This window comes from Anomaloglossus baeobatrachus, chromosome 1 (genome assembly GCF_048569485.1).
Source record: "Anomaloglossus baeobatrachus isolate aAnoBae1 chromosome 1, aAnoBae1.hap1, whole genome shotgun sequence".
NCBI classification, from domain to species: Eukaryota; Metazoa; Chordata; class Amphibia; order Anura; family Aromobatidae; genus Anomaloglossus; species Anomaloglossus baeobatrachus.
The window spans coordinates 180,868,268-180,888,120 of record NC_134353.1 but is presented as its reverse complement, the minus strand read 5'-3'; the positions used below and the strand labels follow the sequence as shown (position 1 = coordinate 180,888,120).

The window sequence follows — 19,853 nt, the reverse complement described above, 5'->3', positions numbered from 1 at the left end:
GTAGTTTTGACTGACTTCATTAATTTTACCATTGAGTGCACTGGAAAACATACTGGAGAATGGTCAGTTGACAATAATGGTTATGGTTCACATCTCCCTGCAGAGTGACCCTCCACACAAGGGAAAGAGAGTAGCGAGAAAACTCCCACAAGTGTCAATAAGTCGTGTTCGGAGTACATATTGTTATGTACACGTTTAACCTAAATCACATCTCTGGAATGCTTCTCGTACAGGATTACGGGGGTAGCTATCTTGTCTAAGTAATATATATTAAAAAAAATTACAATTAAAATAAAATCAAAAGAAAAAGAAAAAATGGTTTACTGTGCCCGGTCCATATATCAAAAAATAAAGAAGGTAAAACGACCAGATTTGACTAAACAGTAGAAATAGGAGGGCACTCACCGTATATAAGCAGTAAAAAACTTTGGATTTATTGATTACAAGGAGCAGGCATAAAATACAGGACAGAGGGGAGAAGGACTGACCCCACACAGATCACATCTGTTTTTCACCGGCAGTCGGCGCTTTGACAAGTCCCTAGTGCATGGGTCCCCAATTCCAGTCCTCAAGGGCCGCCAACAGTGCATGTTTTCAGGATTTCCTTAGTATTGCACATGTGATAATTTAATCACCTGCACAGTTGATGATTCCAATACCCATGCAATGCTAAGGAAATCCTGAAAACATGCACTGTTGGCAGCCCTCGAGGACTGGAGTTGGGGAACCCTGCCCTAGTGGATACGTCTGTTCCTCACTCTTTTAAGGGAGTAGACTAAGGAATGACGTCAGTGTATTAAAATCACCCTTGCTAGCTCTATCAAAAGCATTTTTAATTAAACTGGGTGGATATTTTCTTTGCGCCAATCTCTTTTCCAGCTGGAAAAGAGATTGGCACAAAGAAAATATCCACCCAGTTTAATTAAAAATGCTTTTGATAGAGCTAGCAAGTTTAATAATAAAAATCCTAATAAAACACTTGCAGGGACTTTAGAACAAACAAAAGTAGAAAAAAGGGAGGCGTCTTATCGCTTTAGATTCAATTTTAAGCTCAGTACAATGGATAGACAAATACATTCAGCAATCTTAAATAACTGGCATCTTATTCAGGATGATCGTGATTTACATTCTTTTGCTATTAATAAGCCTTCTATCACCTATAGGCGTAATAAAAATTTGGGAGATGTGTTGGTCCATAAGAGATTTACCCCTAAGACCAATTGGCTCCAAAAATCCACCCTTGCCGGCAATTACAGATGCGGGAGCTGTTCTTTCTGTAGGCAGTATTTACAAAGTAAAATTGTTCAATTAGGTGGCAAGAAGCCCGCTTTACACGCTACAATATATCTTACGATGTGTCGGCGGGGTCACGTCGTAAGTGACGCACATCCGGCATCGTAAGGTACATTGTAGTGTGTGACAGGTACGTGCGATTGCGATTAAACATTAAAACGTTCATCGCATACACGTCGTTGAATCCTGACGAATTGCACTTCAGGTTGTTCAATGTTCCCGAGGCAGCACACATCGCAGTATGTGACACCCCGGGAACATTGAATAGATCTTACCTGCCTCCCGCGGCTCCCGCCGGCAATGCGGAAGGAAAGAGGTGGGCGGGATGTTTATATCCCGCTCATCTCCGCCCCTCCACTTCTATTGGCCGGCTGCCGCGTGACGTCGATGTGACGCCGAACGTCCCTCCCACTCTAGGAAGTGGACGTTCGCCGCCCACATTGAGGTTGTATGGACGGGTAAGTACGTGTGACTGGGGTTAATAGTTTGTGCCGCACGTTCAACAAATTGAACGTGCCACACATACGATGGGGGCGTTGCAAATCGCATACGATATCGTATGCGAAATTGCAACGTGTAAAGCAGGCTAGACACATACTGTAAAGCAATTTATTTCTTGCAGGACAGATTTTGTTGTCTATGTAATATTCTGCACGTGTGGGCGTTTTTATGTTGGAAAATCAATTAGACAGCTGTTCATCAGGTTCAGAGAGCACTTAAATTCCCTAAATTCGGGGATTGGTCCTCCCAGGCTCATTGAACACGTGCGAGTAAAACACTCTGTAGATAAAAATTCTTTGATGTTTGCTGGCTTGGAGAGAATTGTTCCTGCAGCTGTAGGGGGTGATACCCATAAATTCTTACTGCGGCAGGAATCAAGGTGGATTATAAAAACTGATGCAATGGGGCCACTTGGTCTTAACGATAAAAATGACATGCTTGTCTTTTTGTAATGATTTTTTCTGCTGCTTTACTATTGAAAAAAGTTCCTTAATACTGCTAATTATTGCATTCTGTAAATTTTGTCTTGTATTTTTCTAGATATGTTTAGTATTTTACTAATGTGATTTTAATACACTGACGTCATTCCTAAAGCGGGCTTTACACGCTACGATATATCTAACGAGATGTCGGCGGGGTCACATCGTAAGTGACGCCCATCCGGCATCGTTAGTGATATCGTAGCGTGTGACAGCTAGTGCGACGGTGAATGAGCTGAAATACCCCCCTTCTCGTTCATCGTTGACACGTCACTCATTTTCTACAAATCTAACGTCCAGTTGTTCATTGTTCCCGAGGCAGCACACATCGCTCCGTGTGACACCCCGGGAACGATGAACTGCAGCTTACCTGCGTCCCACCGGCAATGCAGAAGGAAGGAGGTGGGCGGGATGTTACATGCCGCTCATCTCCGCCCCTCCGCTTCTATTGGGCGGCCGCTGTGTGACATCGCTGTGACGCTGAACGTCCCTCCCCCTTCAGGAAGTGGTTGTTCGCCGCCCACAGCGAGGTCGTTTGGAAGGTAAGTACGTGTGACGGAGGGTTACTGCATTGTGCGACACAGACAACAAATTACCCATGCCGCACAAACGATGGGGGCGGGTGCGATCGCAAATGCGATCGCACGATTAATTGCAGCGTGTAAAGCAGGCTTTAGTCCACTCCCTTAAAAGAGTGAGCAACTGACGTATCCACTAGGGACTTGTCAAAGTGCTGACTGCCGATGCGAAACAGCTGTCGTCTGTGTGTGGTCAGTCCTTCTCCCCTCTGTCCTGTATTTTATGCCTGCTCCTTGTAATCAATAAATCCAAAGTTTTTTACTGCTTATATACGGTGAGTGCCCTCCTATTTCTACTATGTAGTCTGATATGGTCCTTTAGCTTTCTGGGATGGTGCACCCCAGTTAGAAGTCTTAGGCTATGTGTCCACGTTGCTTTTCCAAACTTGCAGTTCTAAATGCACGTTTTGTCCTTAATTGAATTAGCCAAAGTTGCCTTTTGCAGAACTTTAGCGCTGAAAACGCTTGATGCGTTTTTAGCGCTTTTTGAATGCTTTTTCAAATGCGTTTTGACACATGCGTTTTGAACATCAAGACACTAATAAAGTTACAACAGTCAAACCTAATGAAAAAAGAGAAAAAAATGGGGCACATAAATATTTGTATGAAAAAAAAGAAAATAGCAAGATTTAATAGAATTATAGCGGTTATTTAATAAAAAACGGAAATATAGCAATAAAATGATAATTTTCTTTAAATAAATTGTCGGACTATGTGTGTGTGTAAAGGGACATATGAAATCATTATTTTGATGTGCAAAAAGCATGCGTTTTAGTAGTCCAAAACGCATGTTTTCTGCACCTAAAAAGCAGGTAAAACGCTGGAATTTTGATGTTTCTTGGTTACTCCCTGTTTCTCATTGACTTCTATGTTATCTAAACGCACCTCAAATGGCAAAAACAATTGACATGCTGCTTTTTTAAATGCATGGTTTTTGCCACAAAATAAGTAAATTAAACGCAGCATTTTGAACTGCATGGTGGGCACAAGAAATCCCTATTTCCCATAGACTTTGCTGGGAAATCAAAAGGCAGCCATTTGGGCACTAAAAAGGTGCAGTTGAAAATGCTGCAGAAAAGCATGAAAAACGCACCGTGGGCACATAGCCTTAGGATAAGAACGCACTTTGCTTTTTACCTGCTTTTTACCTGCTTTTTCAACTGCAGCGTTTAATGCCAAAATGGATGTGTTCTGCTTTTCAAGCAAAGTCTATGGGAGTTTGGTTTTCTAAACCGCACTATGCTGTTCAAACTGCAGCCTAACAATATCAGTGAGCAGCCACCCAGAATTGCCACATACATTAGATGCGACAGTTCTGGAACTATACCCGGCTCTTCCCGATTTGCCCTGGTGCGTTGGCAAATCGGGGTAATAAGGAGTTATTGGCAGCCCATAGCTGCCACTAAATCCTAGATTAATCATGTCAGGCATCTCCACGAGATATCTTCCATGATTAATCTGCATGTTACAGTAAATAAACACACACACCTGAAAAATCCTTTATTAGAAATAAAAAAACACTAACAAATTGCCTGGTTCACCAATTTAATAAGCCCCAAAAAGCCCTCCATGTCCGGTGTAATCCAGAATGGTCCAGCGTCGCTTCCAGCTCTGCTGCATGAAGGTGACAGGAGCTGCAGAAGACACCGCCGCTCCTGTCAGCTCCACACAGCAACTGAGGTGAGTAGCGTGATCAGCTGAGCTGTCACTGAGGTTACTCGCTGTCACTGGATATAGCGGAGGCTGCGAGTAACCTCAGTGACAGCTCAGCTGATCGCGCTACTCACCTCAGTTGCTGCGTGGAGCTGACAGGAGCGGCGGTGTCTTCTGCAGCTCCGGTCACCTTCATGCAGCATAGCTGGAAGCGACGCTGGACCATCCTGTTTTACACCGGACATGGAGGGCTTTTTGGGGCTTATTAAATTGGTGAACCAGGCAATTTGTTAGTGTTTTTTATTTCTAATAAAGGATTTTTCAGGTGTGTGTGTTTATTTACTGTAACTTACAGATTAATCATGGAAGGTATCTCGTGGAGACGCCTGACATGATTAATCTAGGATTTAGTGGCAGCTATGGGCTGCCAATAACTCCTTATTACCCCGATTTGCCAACGCACCAGGGCAAATCGGGAAGAGCCTGGTACAGTTCCAGAACTGTCGCATTTAATGTATGTGGCAATTCCGGGCAGCTGCTGACTGATATTGTTAGGCTGCGGGGCTCCTCATAACGTGGAGCTCCCCATCCTGAGAATACCAGCCTTCAGCCGTATGGCTTTATCTGGCTGGTATTAAAATTGGGGGGGACCGCACGCCGGTTTTTATAATTATTTAATTATTTATTTCACTGCACAGTATAGACACGCCCACCGGCTGCTGTGATTGGGTGCAGTGAGACACTTGTCACTCAGCGTGGGGACATGTCTCACTGCAACCAATCATAGGCGCCTGTGGGAGGGGAAAGCAGGGAATACGAGATTGTTTAATGAGTTGCCGGCTTTTTCAAAATAGTAAAAGTCGCCGCAGCAGTGTGAATGCCGTGCAGCGCCGCGCCGGGGATCGGGAATCAGTAAGTATGAGAGAGGAGGGGAAAATGACCGACAGACTGTGAGAGAGGGACAGAGATAGTGATGGACCGACAGAGAGAGAATAGAGACTGAAAGGGAGAGAATGACTGACAGAGAATAGTGATTGACAGACATTGTGAGACATCACTCGTTTCCAGTGTTTTAGGAAACATGCGAGAAATGTATTTAGAAAATCGCATGTCACTAGGATGATGTGAGTGCCGTCCCGTGACATCCGATTATTTAAACGCTCCCATAGACTTGCATTGTAGAGACTCGCAGTAGAAACTCGCAAAAAAGCAGCATGCTGCGATTTTTTTCTCAGTCCGATTTGGACTGAGAAAAAAATTGCAAATGCGAGCTGAATCATTCAATAACATGTGTCCGATTCCAATGCGAGTTTTTCTCGCATTGCTCTACTGCGAGAGACTCGCAAGTGAGAAGCAGCCCTAATTTGCATAATTTTGGGCAAAAACTTTGTGTTTAAAGAAGCAGCATGTCAATTGTTTTTGCCATTTGGGCTGCGTTTTGCTAACATTGAAGTCAATGAGAAGTTGTAAAAAGCAAGCAACATCAAAATTCCAGCGTTTTACATGCTTTTTGGCTGCAGAAAACATGTGTTTTGGACTACATAAACGCATGCATTTCTGACATCAAAATAATGGAATAATATGTCCCTTTACACACACACATAGTCTGACAAATTAGTGAAAAATATTAATTTATTGGAATTATAGCGATAAATAGTATAAAACCGCTATAATTATATTAAATATAACTATTTTCGTTATGATTTAACTAATTATATTTTTAACTTTTTTTTTTTCCCTTTTTTCATAGTGTTTGTATGTCAAAACTTTATTTAGTAGTGTCTTTGTAATCAAAACGCACCTGACTTTAAGAAATTGAAATGCAGGTAAAAAGTGCTAAAAACGCGGCTAAAACACGGTAAAAATGCACGCGTATTTACCACGATTTTGTGGTCAAAAGCAACTTTGGCAAAAGCAATTTCTGCCAGAGGATGCATTTAGAACTGCAACTAGGACGACACAAAATGCGGACACAGCCTAAGGGGCCTTATTCCCTCATCACCGTTTAAAAATATGCATATCAGGAATATGTGTGTAGCACCCCTGTGGATGGAAATCTTGTGGGTGACAACTATACATCACAGCTGACACTCCTGGAAATTGGCCCTGACCCGTTTTGGAACTGATTGGGGTTGATTAACCCCATAAATACCACTGACAGGGTTAAAAGACACACTTTGATATCACCGACCCCCTCCCATAATAATCATCGTGGCTGATGATCATTCCCATGATATCTTGAGGTGATTTGAAGAGCCCGGGATATGGTGGCCTGTTAGATCCTGCTATAAGCAAGGTCCAGTAGGCTCTGCCAGTGAACAACTGAGAGGTCTTGTGCACTAATTTACATGAATACAGCAGTGCATGAAACTGGAGATCAAACTAAAAAATATTCATGTCTCACAGTGGAACAAAGTGAAAGAGTACAAAAAGTTAAATGAAATATGTATAAAAACACAGAAAAAAGTGCCCACAAAACATGACAACCCAATTCACCACTAAAAACACAGTCTTTGTGTTTAAAACAAAAAATAAGCAAAACAAATGCAGATATAGTTGGTATCGCCACATCTGGAATAACTCAAACTGTCATATTATTTATTTCATACAGCCAACATTATTTATTCATCATGCTTACACACAAAAAATTAACTGAAAAGCAATCAAAAAGTCATAAAAATGGTATAAAAGAAAATAACAAACTGTCCTGCAAAAAATAAGCCCCAAAGCTCATCCAGCAAAAATAAAAAATGTTACAGTTCCCTGAATATTGCGATACAGAAACAAATTAATTTTTTGAAAAATATTGTTTTTAGTGTGGAAAAGTAGCAAAGCATAAAAAAACTGTATGAATCTGCTATCACTGTAACCGTACTGACCTGAAGAATAAAATGGTCTTATCACTTTAACCGCACGGTGAACCACTCAAAAAATAAAAACATTAATAAATTGTTGTTTTCTTTTCATTGTGAAAAATCTGAATAAAAAGCAATTAACAAATGTTGTATATCCCAAAATGGTGCCAAAAATATTTACTTGTCGAGCAAAAATAAGCCCTCATACAACCGAAAATATAAAAGTTATACAGTGGGGGAAAAAAGTATTTAGTCAGCCACCAAATGTGCAAGTTCTCCCAGTTATAAAGATGAGAGAGGCCTTTAGTGACATCATAGGCAGACCACAAGTATGAGAGACAAAATGAGAAAACAAATCCAGAAAATCACCTTCTCTGATTTTGCAAGATTTTTTTTGCAAATTATGGTGGAAAATAAGTATTTAGTCATCTAAAAACATGCGCGATATCTGGCTCTCACAGACCTGTAACTTCTTCTTTAAGGAGCTATTCTGTCCTCCACTCATTACCTGTAGTAATGGCACCTGTTTTAAATTATCAGTATGAAAGACACCAGCTCCCACAGTTGATTTCATCACACCAAGCTGCTTGCCAATTGCAGATTCAATCTTCCCAGCCTGGTGCAGGGCTGCAATTTTGTTTCTGGTGTCCTTTGACAGCTTTTTGGTCTTCACCATAGTGGAGTTTAGAGTGTGGCTGTTTGAGGTTATGGACAGGTGTCTTTCATACTGATAATTTCAAGAAGGTGCTATTACTACAAATAATGAGTAGAGGACATAGGAGCCTCTTAAAGAAGAAGTTACAGGTCTGTGAGAGCCAGAAATCTATCATGTTTTTAGGTGACTAAATACTTATTTTCCACCATAATTTAAAAAAAAAAAAAAAAATTCTTGCCAAATCAGACAAGGTGATTTTCTGGATTTGCTTTCTCATTTTGTCTCTCATAGTTGTGGTCTACCTATGATATCAATTACAGGCCTCTCTCATTTTTTTTTTTAAGTGGGAGAACTTGCACAATTGGTGGCTTACTAAATACTTTTTTTGCTCCACTGTAGCTCTCAGAATATGGTGAAAAAAAACAATTATAAAAAAGAATTTTTACTGTGTGATATCTACAAAACATAAAAATATATATATAGTATATACCTGATATCGCTGTAATCATACAGACCCAAAGAATAAATTTGTCTTATCACTTACATCATACGGTGAGCAGTGCAAAAATAAAACTAAAAATTATCCTTGTATTGCTGTCTTTTTCATCATTCTACTTCTTAAAAATCAGAATAAAACTTCACATTTATCCTGCGCTCTCCACTGGGCAATCGTGTTGGGATTTTCATGTAAAACCACTCACTATAATGAGATAGATGGAAACACTTGGACTCAGTCTGGTCTTTGTTCCAGTATTATCACATTATTTTAAGTGTCTTTTTAGCATACATGTGGACAACCACAGTTCTGTGCACACCTCAAAAAAATGGATACCGGTGTAACAGACACCTAATGGAGTCCAAAGTGTCTCCATCTACCTCATTATAATGAGTGATTCCATCAGGGGTTTCATCTCAATCATATTTTGGGGAGATTTAAACAGAAACCCTGACGTAATTGCTCAACATAGAACACAAGAATATGATCCCAGCTTTATACTGGAAGTGATAAAAAAATGTTACCAATAAAACTCCTAACAAAACTAACTCAAAAACTCAGCTCCCACTCAGGTTCGTCACTGGAAATATAAGGGGTCTCACGTTACTGGTAGAACAAAGCCTCTGCCAAAGCGACATGGCTTCCACTGCCTCAAATAAGATCCGGTGAAATTTGAGATCCCTTCTTCTAACCCCCATTTTCCTTAAACTGCCATAAGCGATCACGTGTGTGGCCTTATCATGCCGGGAAAAGCGCACTTAATCTTTTACAGAGTTTGTGTCGCAAAAAGCTGGGCACAATATATTAGTGTACATACATTGTGCCTAGCTTTTGGCGACACAAAATCTGTAAAAGATTAAGTGCGCTGGCATATTTGCAATTCTTCAGGAAAAAAGACATGGCATGGATGTTACAAAATAGTAACTGCGGCTGTAGGTTAATTCATTGAGCAGTGTAATTTCTACAGTGGGGTCACTTTTGGGGTTTTCTGGGCACCTCTGGGACTCTGAAAATGAGAGAAGGTTTCCAAATTTGTGTTCCAAAAATAAAATAGCGCTTTTTTCTTTCCATGGTTTACATGTTCCCAAACAATAGTTTTGACAACATATGGGGTATCACTGTGTTTGGGAGAAAATGCATAACAAATTATAAGGTCCATTTTCTCCTATTATCCCTAGTGTAAATTATAAATTTGGTGCTAAGGCTAAGACCACACTTTGCATTTTTACCTGCGTTTCAGCAGCGTTTTGAGCTGCAGCGTTTTGATGCCAAAAGGCATGCGTTTTGTTTTTACATAATAGTCTATGAAAAGGTTGATTTCTAGACCACACTTTGCGTTTTAAAACGCTGCGTTTAATTTGTATATTTTGTGGCAAAAACCATGCGTTCAAAGAAGCAGCATGTCAATTGTTTTTGCCATTTTGGGTGCGTTTTGCTAACAATGAAGTCAATGAGAAATGGCAAAAAACAAGAAACTTCAAAGTTCCTGCGTTTTACCTGCTTTTTAGGTGCAGAATACATACGTTTTGAACTTCAAAAACGCATGCTTTTCTGACATTAAAATAATGGAATAATATGTCCCTTTACACACACACACATAGTCCATCAATTAAATTAAAGAAAATTATGATTTTATTGCTATTTTAGCATTAAATATTATAAAACCGCTATAATTTCATGAAATTATTTTCTTTATTAATTCCAAAATTATATATTTTCCTTTTTTTTTCTCTTTTTTTCATTCTTTTTGACTATTTAATCTTTATTTAGCAGTGTCTTGATGTTCAAAACGCATGTGACAAAACGCAGGTGAAAAAGCATGTAAAAAGCGCTAAAAACGCATCTAAAACGCGGTAAATACGCATGCATTTTTAGCGCTAAATTTCTGGAAAAGGCAACTTTTGCTAAATCAATTAAGGCAAAAACGTGCGTTCTAAACTGCATGTAGGGCAACGCAAAGTGCGGTCTTAGCCTAAAACAGTATTTTAGTGGAAAAAAGTGTAATTTTTAGTTTTCAAATCTAAATAATATAAAATTTTGTGAATCACTAGTGGGATAAAAAATGCTCAGTCACCCTGAAAAATTAACTTGGCCTGGTCATTAAGGTGAACATTATTCTAAGTCTGAACTGGGTGCAAAAACCTAAAAAAACATCACTATGGGGAGATAAGGTATGCACACCAGTGACTATGTAAGGGGAATACATGGAATAGCAGAAACTGCTGTGTGAATACTGACTTGAAAAATCCAATAGCTATATGTAAGAGTGAAAATGTGAAAAATGGAATCTGCATTACTGCCATGAACATATGAATCAAGAGAAATTTAGCTACTGAATTGATCAATGCAATAGAGCCCCAACACTACGCCAAAGTATTTCTCTACGTTGGGGTCCCTAGCTTGTGTGTGTCCTCTCATGCGGTTAAAAAACTTACCGTGTATGGGAAGCTGAGACCCAGGCTATTTATGCGTATGATATGGATTGGCAATAGGTGTGGTTGGGGAGGGTTCACAAACGAAAAACAACTAACAAATAAGGAATAACGTTTTGAACACCATTCTAAGTCTGAACTGGGTGCAAAAACCTAAAAAAAATCACTATGGGGAGATGTTGTTTTTCGTTTGTGAACCCTCCCCAACCACACCTATTGCCAATCTATATCATACGCATAAATAGCCTGGGTCTCAGCTTCCCATACACGGTAAGTTTTTTAACTGCATGAGAGGACACACACAAGCTAGGGACCCCAACGTAGAGAAATACTTTGGCGTAGTGTTGGGGCTCTATTGCATTGATCAATTCAGTAGTTAAATTTCTCTTGATTCATATGTTCATGGCAGTAATGCAGATTCCATTTTTCACATTTTCACTCTTACATATAGCTATTGGATTTTTCAAGTCAGTATTCACACAGCAGTTTCTGCTATTCCATGTATTCCCCTTACATAGTCACTGGTGTGCATACCTTATCTCCCCATAGTGATGTTTTTTTAGGTTTTTGCACCCAGTTCAGACTTAGAATGGTGTTCCAAACGTTATTCCTTATTTGTTAGTTGTTTTTCGTTTGTGATCCCTCCCCAACCACACCTATTGCCAATCCATATCATACGCATAAATAGCCTGGGTCTCAGCTTCCCATACACGGTAAGTTTTTTAACTGCATGAGAGGACACACACAAGCTAGGGACCCCAACGTAGAGAAATACTTTGGCGTAGTGTTGGGGCTCTATTGCATTGATCAATTCAGTAGCTAAATTTCTCTTGATTCATATGTTCATGGCAGTAATGCAGATTCCATTTTTCACATTTTCACTCTTACATATAGCTATTGGATTTTTCAAGTCAGTATTCACACAGCAGTTTCTGCTATTCCATGTATTCCCCTTACATAGTCACTGGTGTGCATACCTTATCTCCCCATATTAAGGTGAACATTGACTCAGTCACTTAAAGTTAAAGTTTATATGTGTTCACTGGTTGTGTTATTGTTTTGCTTTTTTATCATTAAGTTTAGCACTGTGGGATAATTGCTTCATCATTTGCGGCTTTTTAAAAAAATCCATAAATATGTGCTCAAATGTACTCTAGTCCCCCATGAAGTGATTTCATATGCTTCTGAAATTTTGAAACATTTTAGCAGAACATGTGATTTTTTATGCTTAAAAAGTCTCAAAAAGTTTAAGAACATTTTTAATTTTGCTTTGAATTCATTACCATTTTTAAGAATTTGGTGCAAAAAACACCAACGAATACTAACATACGAAAAAAGGACGGACTCTTTTTCTGACATTTTTCCCAATAGAAATGGAAAAAAAAATATTAATAACATATACTGTATAAATAAAACGAACTAATTAAAAAGCATCAGCATTTTATACATGCATTTTAAAAAGCAATAATAAATAACAAAATATCTGCAGGAGAGGCCTAAAATGTTTTGAAAATATGCTAGAAAATACTTACTGATTTTTGAAAGTGGCAGCTGGTGCTCCTTCTCCATATCAGCAAGTTTGGAACCTGCAAGAATACATTGTCCAAATTGTGTTGCAGCTTTCCAGTTGTATTCCTCAACCACAGAAGCAAAATCTTCTGGAAGATCATCAAGAAAAACCTGTACCAAAATAAAGTTTATGCACTCATTACTATTCTATATTTCATACATTAAAATCTCTAACATCAAGCATACTTTTGCCATCTTTTGTAGAAGCCATAAGTTGGGTGTTCAGATCACCCAGAGGGAGTAATTAAATTCTTTCAACCCTTTGACTACAGAAACATCCGTCATATGCTGGTTTTGGCTTAGGCTATGTGCCCACGCTGCGTTCTGTTCCTGCAGAAATTTCTGCAGTGATTTGAACAGCACACGTGCGCTTCAAATCACTGCAGAAACAGTCCGTAATGAAAAGCCGATTTCATGCGCTCTGGATGCAGCCTCTCCCATAGACAGAGCGGGACCTGCATTCAAAGCGCATGAAAGAAGTGACATGTTTCTTTTTAGAACGTAGCGCTTCGGCAATAGCCGAAGCGCTTCGTTCTAATATGCCACGTGGGCATGGATTAGGCACAATCTTCATAGATTGTGCTGGGGACGCAGCAGGCATGCAGTTACGCTGCGGTGAAGATCGCAGCGTAACTTCATGCAAATACGCTGCGTGGGCACATAGCCTATAATGGTTTTTCCTTGTTCAAAATACTGTTCTCATGAAGTGAAGTTTCAAAATGTATTGGAGTGAGATTTATGAAAGCAATTACAACACAGCTTTGATTTGATATCCAACTTCAGAAAAAAAAAATGATGTGTGATTGGTTGTAGTGATGGGCGGACCTGGACTGTAAAAGTATAGATCCGCGTGGTTTCAAATATGCTGGACCCGGGCCTGGAATTCTCAGGGAATTCTGGCTAATGATCTGGGTCCGGCAACTCGAGAAATAAAAAAAAAAAATAAAGGAAAAATAAATAAAATAATAATAAAGCAAGTGGGCTGTACTTACCGAGGCTCCTGCATGGCTGTAACTGCTTCCTGGCTGCTCAGTCACATCCGGAGCCACTCATTACCTTCATTGCATATGCACTGCTTTCTCCACCCACCGGCGACTGTGATTGGTTGCAGTCAGATGCACCCCTAGCCTGTGTGACAGCGTCTAATACTTCCAATCACAGGCCCTGTCTGCGGGTCCATATCGTACATAAAAAAAATGTAAAAAAATTGGCGTAGGGTTCCCCCATATTATGCAGCTAAAGGCTTCAGCCCCCATCCGTGCACTTATATTGGGTGTGCATTAAAATAAGAGGAACCACATATGCCTTTTTTTTTTTATTATTTAAATAAATATTTTTTTTTTAAAAAAAACAGTGTCCTGTCCTCTCTAATTTTTACACCCAGCCAAAATAAAGCCCAACAGCTGGGGGCTGGCATTCTTAGGCTGCGGAGATCCATGCTTATTGAGCCCCTCAGCCTAAAAATAGCAGCCTTCAACTTCCCAGGATTGCCGCATCCATTAGATGTGACAATCACAGCGCTTTACCCGGCTCTTCCCAATTGTCTGCTATTGCTTTAGGTGAAATTCGTTGATTCTCCAGTATGAGAATGTGCACAGCATTGACGATCTCCGGAACAACAACCACTCTCAGCCGTTCAGGACATTCCTCATCATTGGTGCTGAATTGGCCCATTTTAAATTTGGCAACCCAGTTCTTATCTGTGAAATATGAAGGGCATTAATCCCCCAATGTCTGCGACATATCATCATGAATATCCTTCGCGGACTCTCCTTGCAGAAACAAGAATTTTATCACTCCTCTGCTCTCAGTTGCTGTGAATATCGCATTAGACTCCATCATTTTGTTTTCCCGCGTGTGTAGAACACTGTTGCCATAAGCAAAAATACAAAATTTTGAAAACATATAATAGACACATAAGGCTTTCATGTGATGTAAGATTCGTTAGCATAGACACAAAAAAAATCACAAAGCCAAAGACTTATCAGCAACCCACATATTACTACATGTACTACATATTGGGATAAGATCTTGGAGCTGGGAATACCCCTTTAAGTTCCAGAACAGTAGAAACCCTCCTCAAGTAACCTCATTTTGGAAATTACATCCCTTTGGAAATAAATTTATGAGTGTAGTGACTATTTTGACTCTATGATTGTGTGGCGCCCCTGAGGATCAGGTCGCCACAGAGTACTGCAATCCACTTAGGGTGTGGTGCTGATCTTGGATCCAAAGGAGGTCGGTACCGGTTTCATCATCCACAACCACATAAATACATGGGTTGCCCCTTCCCCACTGGGGACTGGGCTACGGTCAGGTACCAAAGGGGTTGCCAACAGTGTGGCATTTACAGGGTGCCATCACAACATGGGCCCCAATCCACTAGCTTAAGACCTGGGTAGGGGGATGAGCAGCCACCAGGGGTAGTTAGGAGTCACACACAGTTTTAGAGGAGTTCTCCAGCAGGAGTGACAGTGAGCGGACGTCTTTCCTGGTAGCTCCTGTGGGACATAGGAGTCTAACGGTCGCTGTGGAGGATACCGTGTCAGTTCCCCTGGGACCAGCGCTGTTCAGGGTGCAGCACCCTACGGTGGTGCAATTCCATGTTGCATCACCAAATTCTGACGGACGAAGTGGTTCCACGCATCTCCGACCATACAAGTTTCCAGAGCCAAGTGGCACTTAGAATTCTGAGGCCTCGATCACGGTCAGACTCAAGGGGATCCACGCTACTGGTGCTATTGGCTTAGGGAACAGTACTCTACCTAGTACAGAAGTGATTATGGGTGCTTCAAGCCACAGGGACCCGCACTGAAAAGTGCAGTGAGGAAGGGCCCACGGACTACCGCACCGGTTCTGACTCCCATGGATTCAGGATCGACCTGAGCCCATCACGGCAGTGACCAATGCGACCAGGCTGGCAGCTGAAGTTGTGAGTAAATTACACCCTGAACCCGCAGAGACTGTGTTGGCTCGTCCTTACCGGCGGCGCGGCCCAGCCCTTAGGCGCCAATGGCCGTTAAACCCCTCTTCATCCACCCGGGGCCCGCTCCGCCTGTGGGGAGCGACACCATCCCGGCTGCCTTAACACCTGCCCCGGCGAGGAATTCTGCAGCGGTGGCTACTCCTGGCTGCATACCACAGGTGGCGTCACGACAAATTCTCCCAAATACCCCACTTTCCCCACCATTTTCTGTACACCTTGGGGCAACGGAACCGGGCAAGACCACCCCATGACAACGCCTAACCCGACCCGAAGCGGCCTGGCAATGAGCAGGTTTATCACCTGCCCGTAGGGCGCTACAATTGTTTTTCAGAAATCATGAAGTGGATGTTGCAGAATGAAAATTACATATATGCCAGCTTAGTGCCCAGACATTGTGCCCAGCTTGTGCTTTGTTCTGAAGACTCCCACGTCACAAATTGCATAGATATTTATCAAGGTATACAGAGAGTTTCCAGATGATAATTGAAACTCCTTTGTTTTTCTTAATTAGTGAATTGCCAGTAAACCATCTAGTGTAGGTCTTGTTTTTAGATATAGGTGTATTAGGGTTTTTTAAAATGTGTTTCTTGAAGAAAAGTGATATCTACTTTGTTTTTATTCATGTAGCTCAATATATGTGAACTCTTCTCTGGATTGGTTATACCTTTCATATTGAATGTTACCAAGTTTAGATTAGCAATAATTGAAATAGTGAAGGTCGAACTTTATTAGAATGTATTGAGCAGGACTAAGGTTGGGTAGGGAACAATTCAAGGTAACTTTGAACAATTGACATATGATGAGCATTTTTATCAATGGCAATGTGAGGTATATGCAGTGCCTTGCAAAAGTATTCGGCTCCCTTGAATTTTTAAACCTTTCCCCACATTTCAGGCTTCAAACATAAAGGTGAAGAATCAACAACAAGTGGGACACAATTGTGAATCTGAACGAAATTTATTGCTTATTTTATGCTTTTTTAAAAAATAAATAACTGAAAAGTGGGGCGTGCAATATTATTCATTCCATTTACTTTCAGTGCCGCAAACTCACTTCAGAAGTTCATTGAGGATCTCTGAATGATCCAACGTTGTCCAAAATGACTGATGATGATAAATATAAGCCACCTGTGTGTAATCTAGTCTTCATATAAATGCACCTGCTCTGTGATCGTGATAGTCTCAGTGTTCTGTTTAAAGCGCAGATAGCATCATAAAGACCAAGGAACACAACAGGCACGTCCGTAATACTGTTGTGGAGACATTTAAAGCTGGATTTGGTTACAAAAAGATTTCCAAAACTTTAAACATCCCAAGCAGCACAGTGCAAGCGATCATATTGAAATGGAAGGCGTATCATGCCACAGCAAATCTACCAAGACCCTGCCGTCCATCCAAACTTTCATGTCAAAAAAGGAGAAGACTGATCAGCCAAGCGGCCCATGATCACTCTGGATGAACTACAGAGATCTACAGCTGGGGTGGGAGAGTCTGTCCATAGGACAACAATCAGTCATACACTGCACAAATCAGGCCTTTATGTAAAAATGGCAAGGAGAAAGCCATTTCTCAAAGATATCCATAAAAAGTGTTGTTTACAGTTTGCCACAAGCCACCTGGGAGACACACCAAACATGTGGAACAATGTGCTTTGGTCAGATGAAACCAAACTCGAACTATTTCGGCACAATTCCAAACGATATGTTTGGCGTAAAAGCAACACAGCTCATCACCCTGAACACACCATCCCCACTGTCAAACATGGTGGTGGCAGCATCATGGTTTGGGGCTGCTTTTCTTCAGCAGGGACAGGGAAGAATGATAAAATTGATGGGAAGATAGATGGAGACAAATACAGGACCATTCTTCAAGAAAACCTGTTGAAGTCTGCAAAAGACCTGAGACTGGGACGGAATTTTGTCTTCCAACAAGACCATTGGAAAACATCCAAAACATAAAGCAAAATCTACAATTGAATGGTTCACAAATAAACGTATCCAGGTGTTAGAATGGCCAGGTTAAAGTCCAGACCTGAATCTGATTGAGAATCTGTGGAAAGAGCTAAAAACTGCTGTTCACAAACGCTCTCCATCCAACCTCACTTAGCTCCAGCTGTTTGCAAGGGAAAAATTGGCAAGAATTTCAGTCTCTTGATGTGCAAAACTGATAGAGACATGCCCCAAGCAACTTGGAACTGTAAGTGCAGCAAAAGGTGGCGCTACAAAGTATTAACTTAAAGGAGATGATTAATATTGCACGCCCCACTTTCCAGTTATATTTTTTTTTTAAAGTTTAAAATAATAAAAAAGCAATAAATAATAACAAATAAAGCAATTAATATTGTTCTCCTTCAAAATTGTGTCCCACTTGTTGATTCTTCACCATAACAGTAAAATTTTTGTCTTTATGTTTGAAGCCTGAAATGTGGGAAAAGGATGAAAAATTCAAGGGAGCCAAATACCTTCACAAGGCACTGTATTTTCAGTCAATGTGTAAAGTTTGCAGCTGATTATGAAAAGGAAAGCAAAGCAGTTACCAGTTATCATATATATATATATATATATATATATATATATATATATATATATATATATATACACATATATATATATACATATATATATATATATATATATATATATATATATATATATATATATGAGAAGGACTCCCAGTAAAGGCCTATGAATGCCTTATTGACAAAAGATTAAGTGAAGATATAAATGTGAGTAACATCTTACATGTTCTACGGCTAATTATTTAGCCTTGAAGGAAGGGGAAAAAAAAGGAAAAAAAGGGTTATTTGCAAGGCATCAAATGACAATTATCATTAAAGTTTTCCTTCAACTGAACAATAAGGTCAGATGTTCAGTTTAATGAAGCAACATGATCGTCTTTATCCATTTTCAGCTTCTCCTCTCTTTGTTTTCTCTGGTGTTTTCTTAAAGTTTACATTTAGTTTTTTTATTTTGTTGGGTTTGTTTGGTGAGGGTGTGGCCCAATTTTCATGCTTTAGCAAAGGTGGTAGATTGAGGAATTCTTCTGCAGAGAACCAGTCTAGGATGGATTTGTAAGTGTAAAAGGTCCAACTTGTTGAGAACATACGGAAGGTTGTCTGGGGGTTTGAGGATTAGATTTTTGTTGTCTAAAGAAATAGCCAGTCTATAGATAAGGTTTTTACTATGTTAAAATTCTTGTTAAAATTTGGTGCTTGCTTCTGAGGTCAAGATTCAGTTTCAAAAGGTCTTGGTATATTTGTATTTCATTTTCTTCATATTCAATTCTTTTTGCATATCTTGCTTTTTGGAATATTTCTTCTTTTACTTTAAAGCAGCAGAGAACGTCTCTTGTCTTATCGGTTTATAGGCTTTGGTTTATTGACTCTCTGGGCTGTTTTTAGACCTATATTGCTAGTTTCTTCCTTTCCCAACAAATTGTTGAAAAATCTGTGTACGTATTGCTGAGATGTCCTTGTGTAGGATTGTTTCTGGGAGCCCTCTAATTCTCAGGCTGTTTCTTCTTGCTTTTTCTTTCGGGGTCTTCACGGCTTTGTTAGGTTCTCAGTCTGCGTTTTGGAGCTTTTTCCCATTTTACATTCTGGTTGTAATGCAACTTTAGTGGGAGAAGAAAAGGAATTCTAAGAGTTAAATCATTTAGTTGTTATCCTTGTCTGTTTTTAGAGTCAGTGGATATCACATATAATATTTAAATGAGTCTTTTGCAACCCTTCAAAGTGAAAGACAAGGGATTAAGCTTTCCAGTTAATTAGTATTCTTAGATTTTATTTATTTTTTTATTTTTTTTAAAAGAGCAGTCTTTTATTTCAGGTTGCAGATAAAAGTTTACTTGCAATATTATACTTAACCAGAAGATGGCAGCAGCCCACAGAACACAGGTTACAGCCTTGGAGTTGTATATTTAGCTATAGTATCTATCACCTTGCAATTTGAGGAAATAATGATGACATTAATTTGAATTGTGGGACCTTTTTCTATCATTATTTGTGAATTTTTATCCTCTTAATCACACTTTCTTTCTACTGAGCTTTCTTTCTTGTTTCTTCAGGACACTGACTCTAATTCCCACATGTTCTTACTTTTCTGTTGCTCCCTTTCCGTTTTAGTCTTTCCTTTCCCTCTCCTTTTCTCTTCCGCTCACTTCTTTCTTTCCACTCTTCCTTCTCCTATATTTTAGAGTCTCCTCTTATTTCTTCTACCTAGTCACCAGTTTCCTTCTCCATTGAGCTCGCCGCCTTGAGAGTTAACAAAAGATAAGATGATGCCCTAGGGCTATAATGGAGGAGCTATGGAGCGCGGTCCCCTCATCTACTGTTAGTTGTGTGTCTGGGAGCATACGG

The 19,853-nt window shown here is 40.0% G+C and overlaps 1 protein-coding gene across 2 annotated transcripts in view; it reads right to left on the bottom strand.

Moving 5' to 3' along the window:
- Positions 1 to 19,853, bottom strand: part of LOC142309813 (putative ATP-dependent RNA helicase DDX60) — a 420,704-nt gene that overhangs the window by 43,133 nt on the left and 357,718 nt on the right. For both annotated transcript variants that reach the window (XM_075347271.1, XM_075347272.1), the window contains one exon: positions 12,475 to 12,622. In XM_075347271.1, the coding sequence (XP_075203386.1) occupies positions 12,475 to 12,622 (148 nt within the window). The remainder of the gene's footprint in view (positions 1 to 12,474; positions 12,623 to 19,853) is intronic.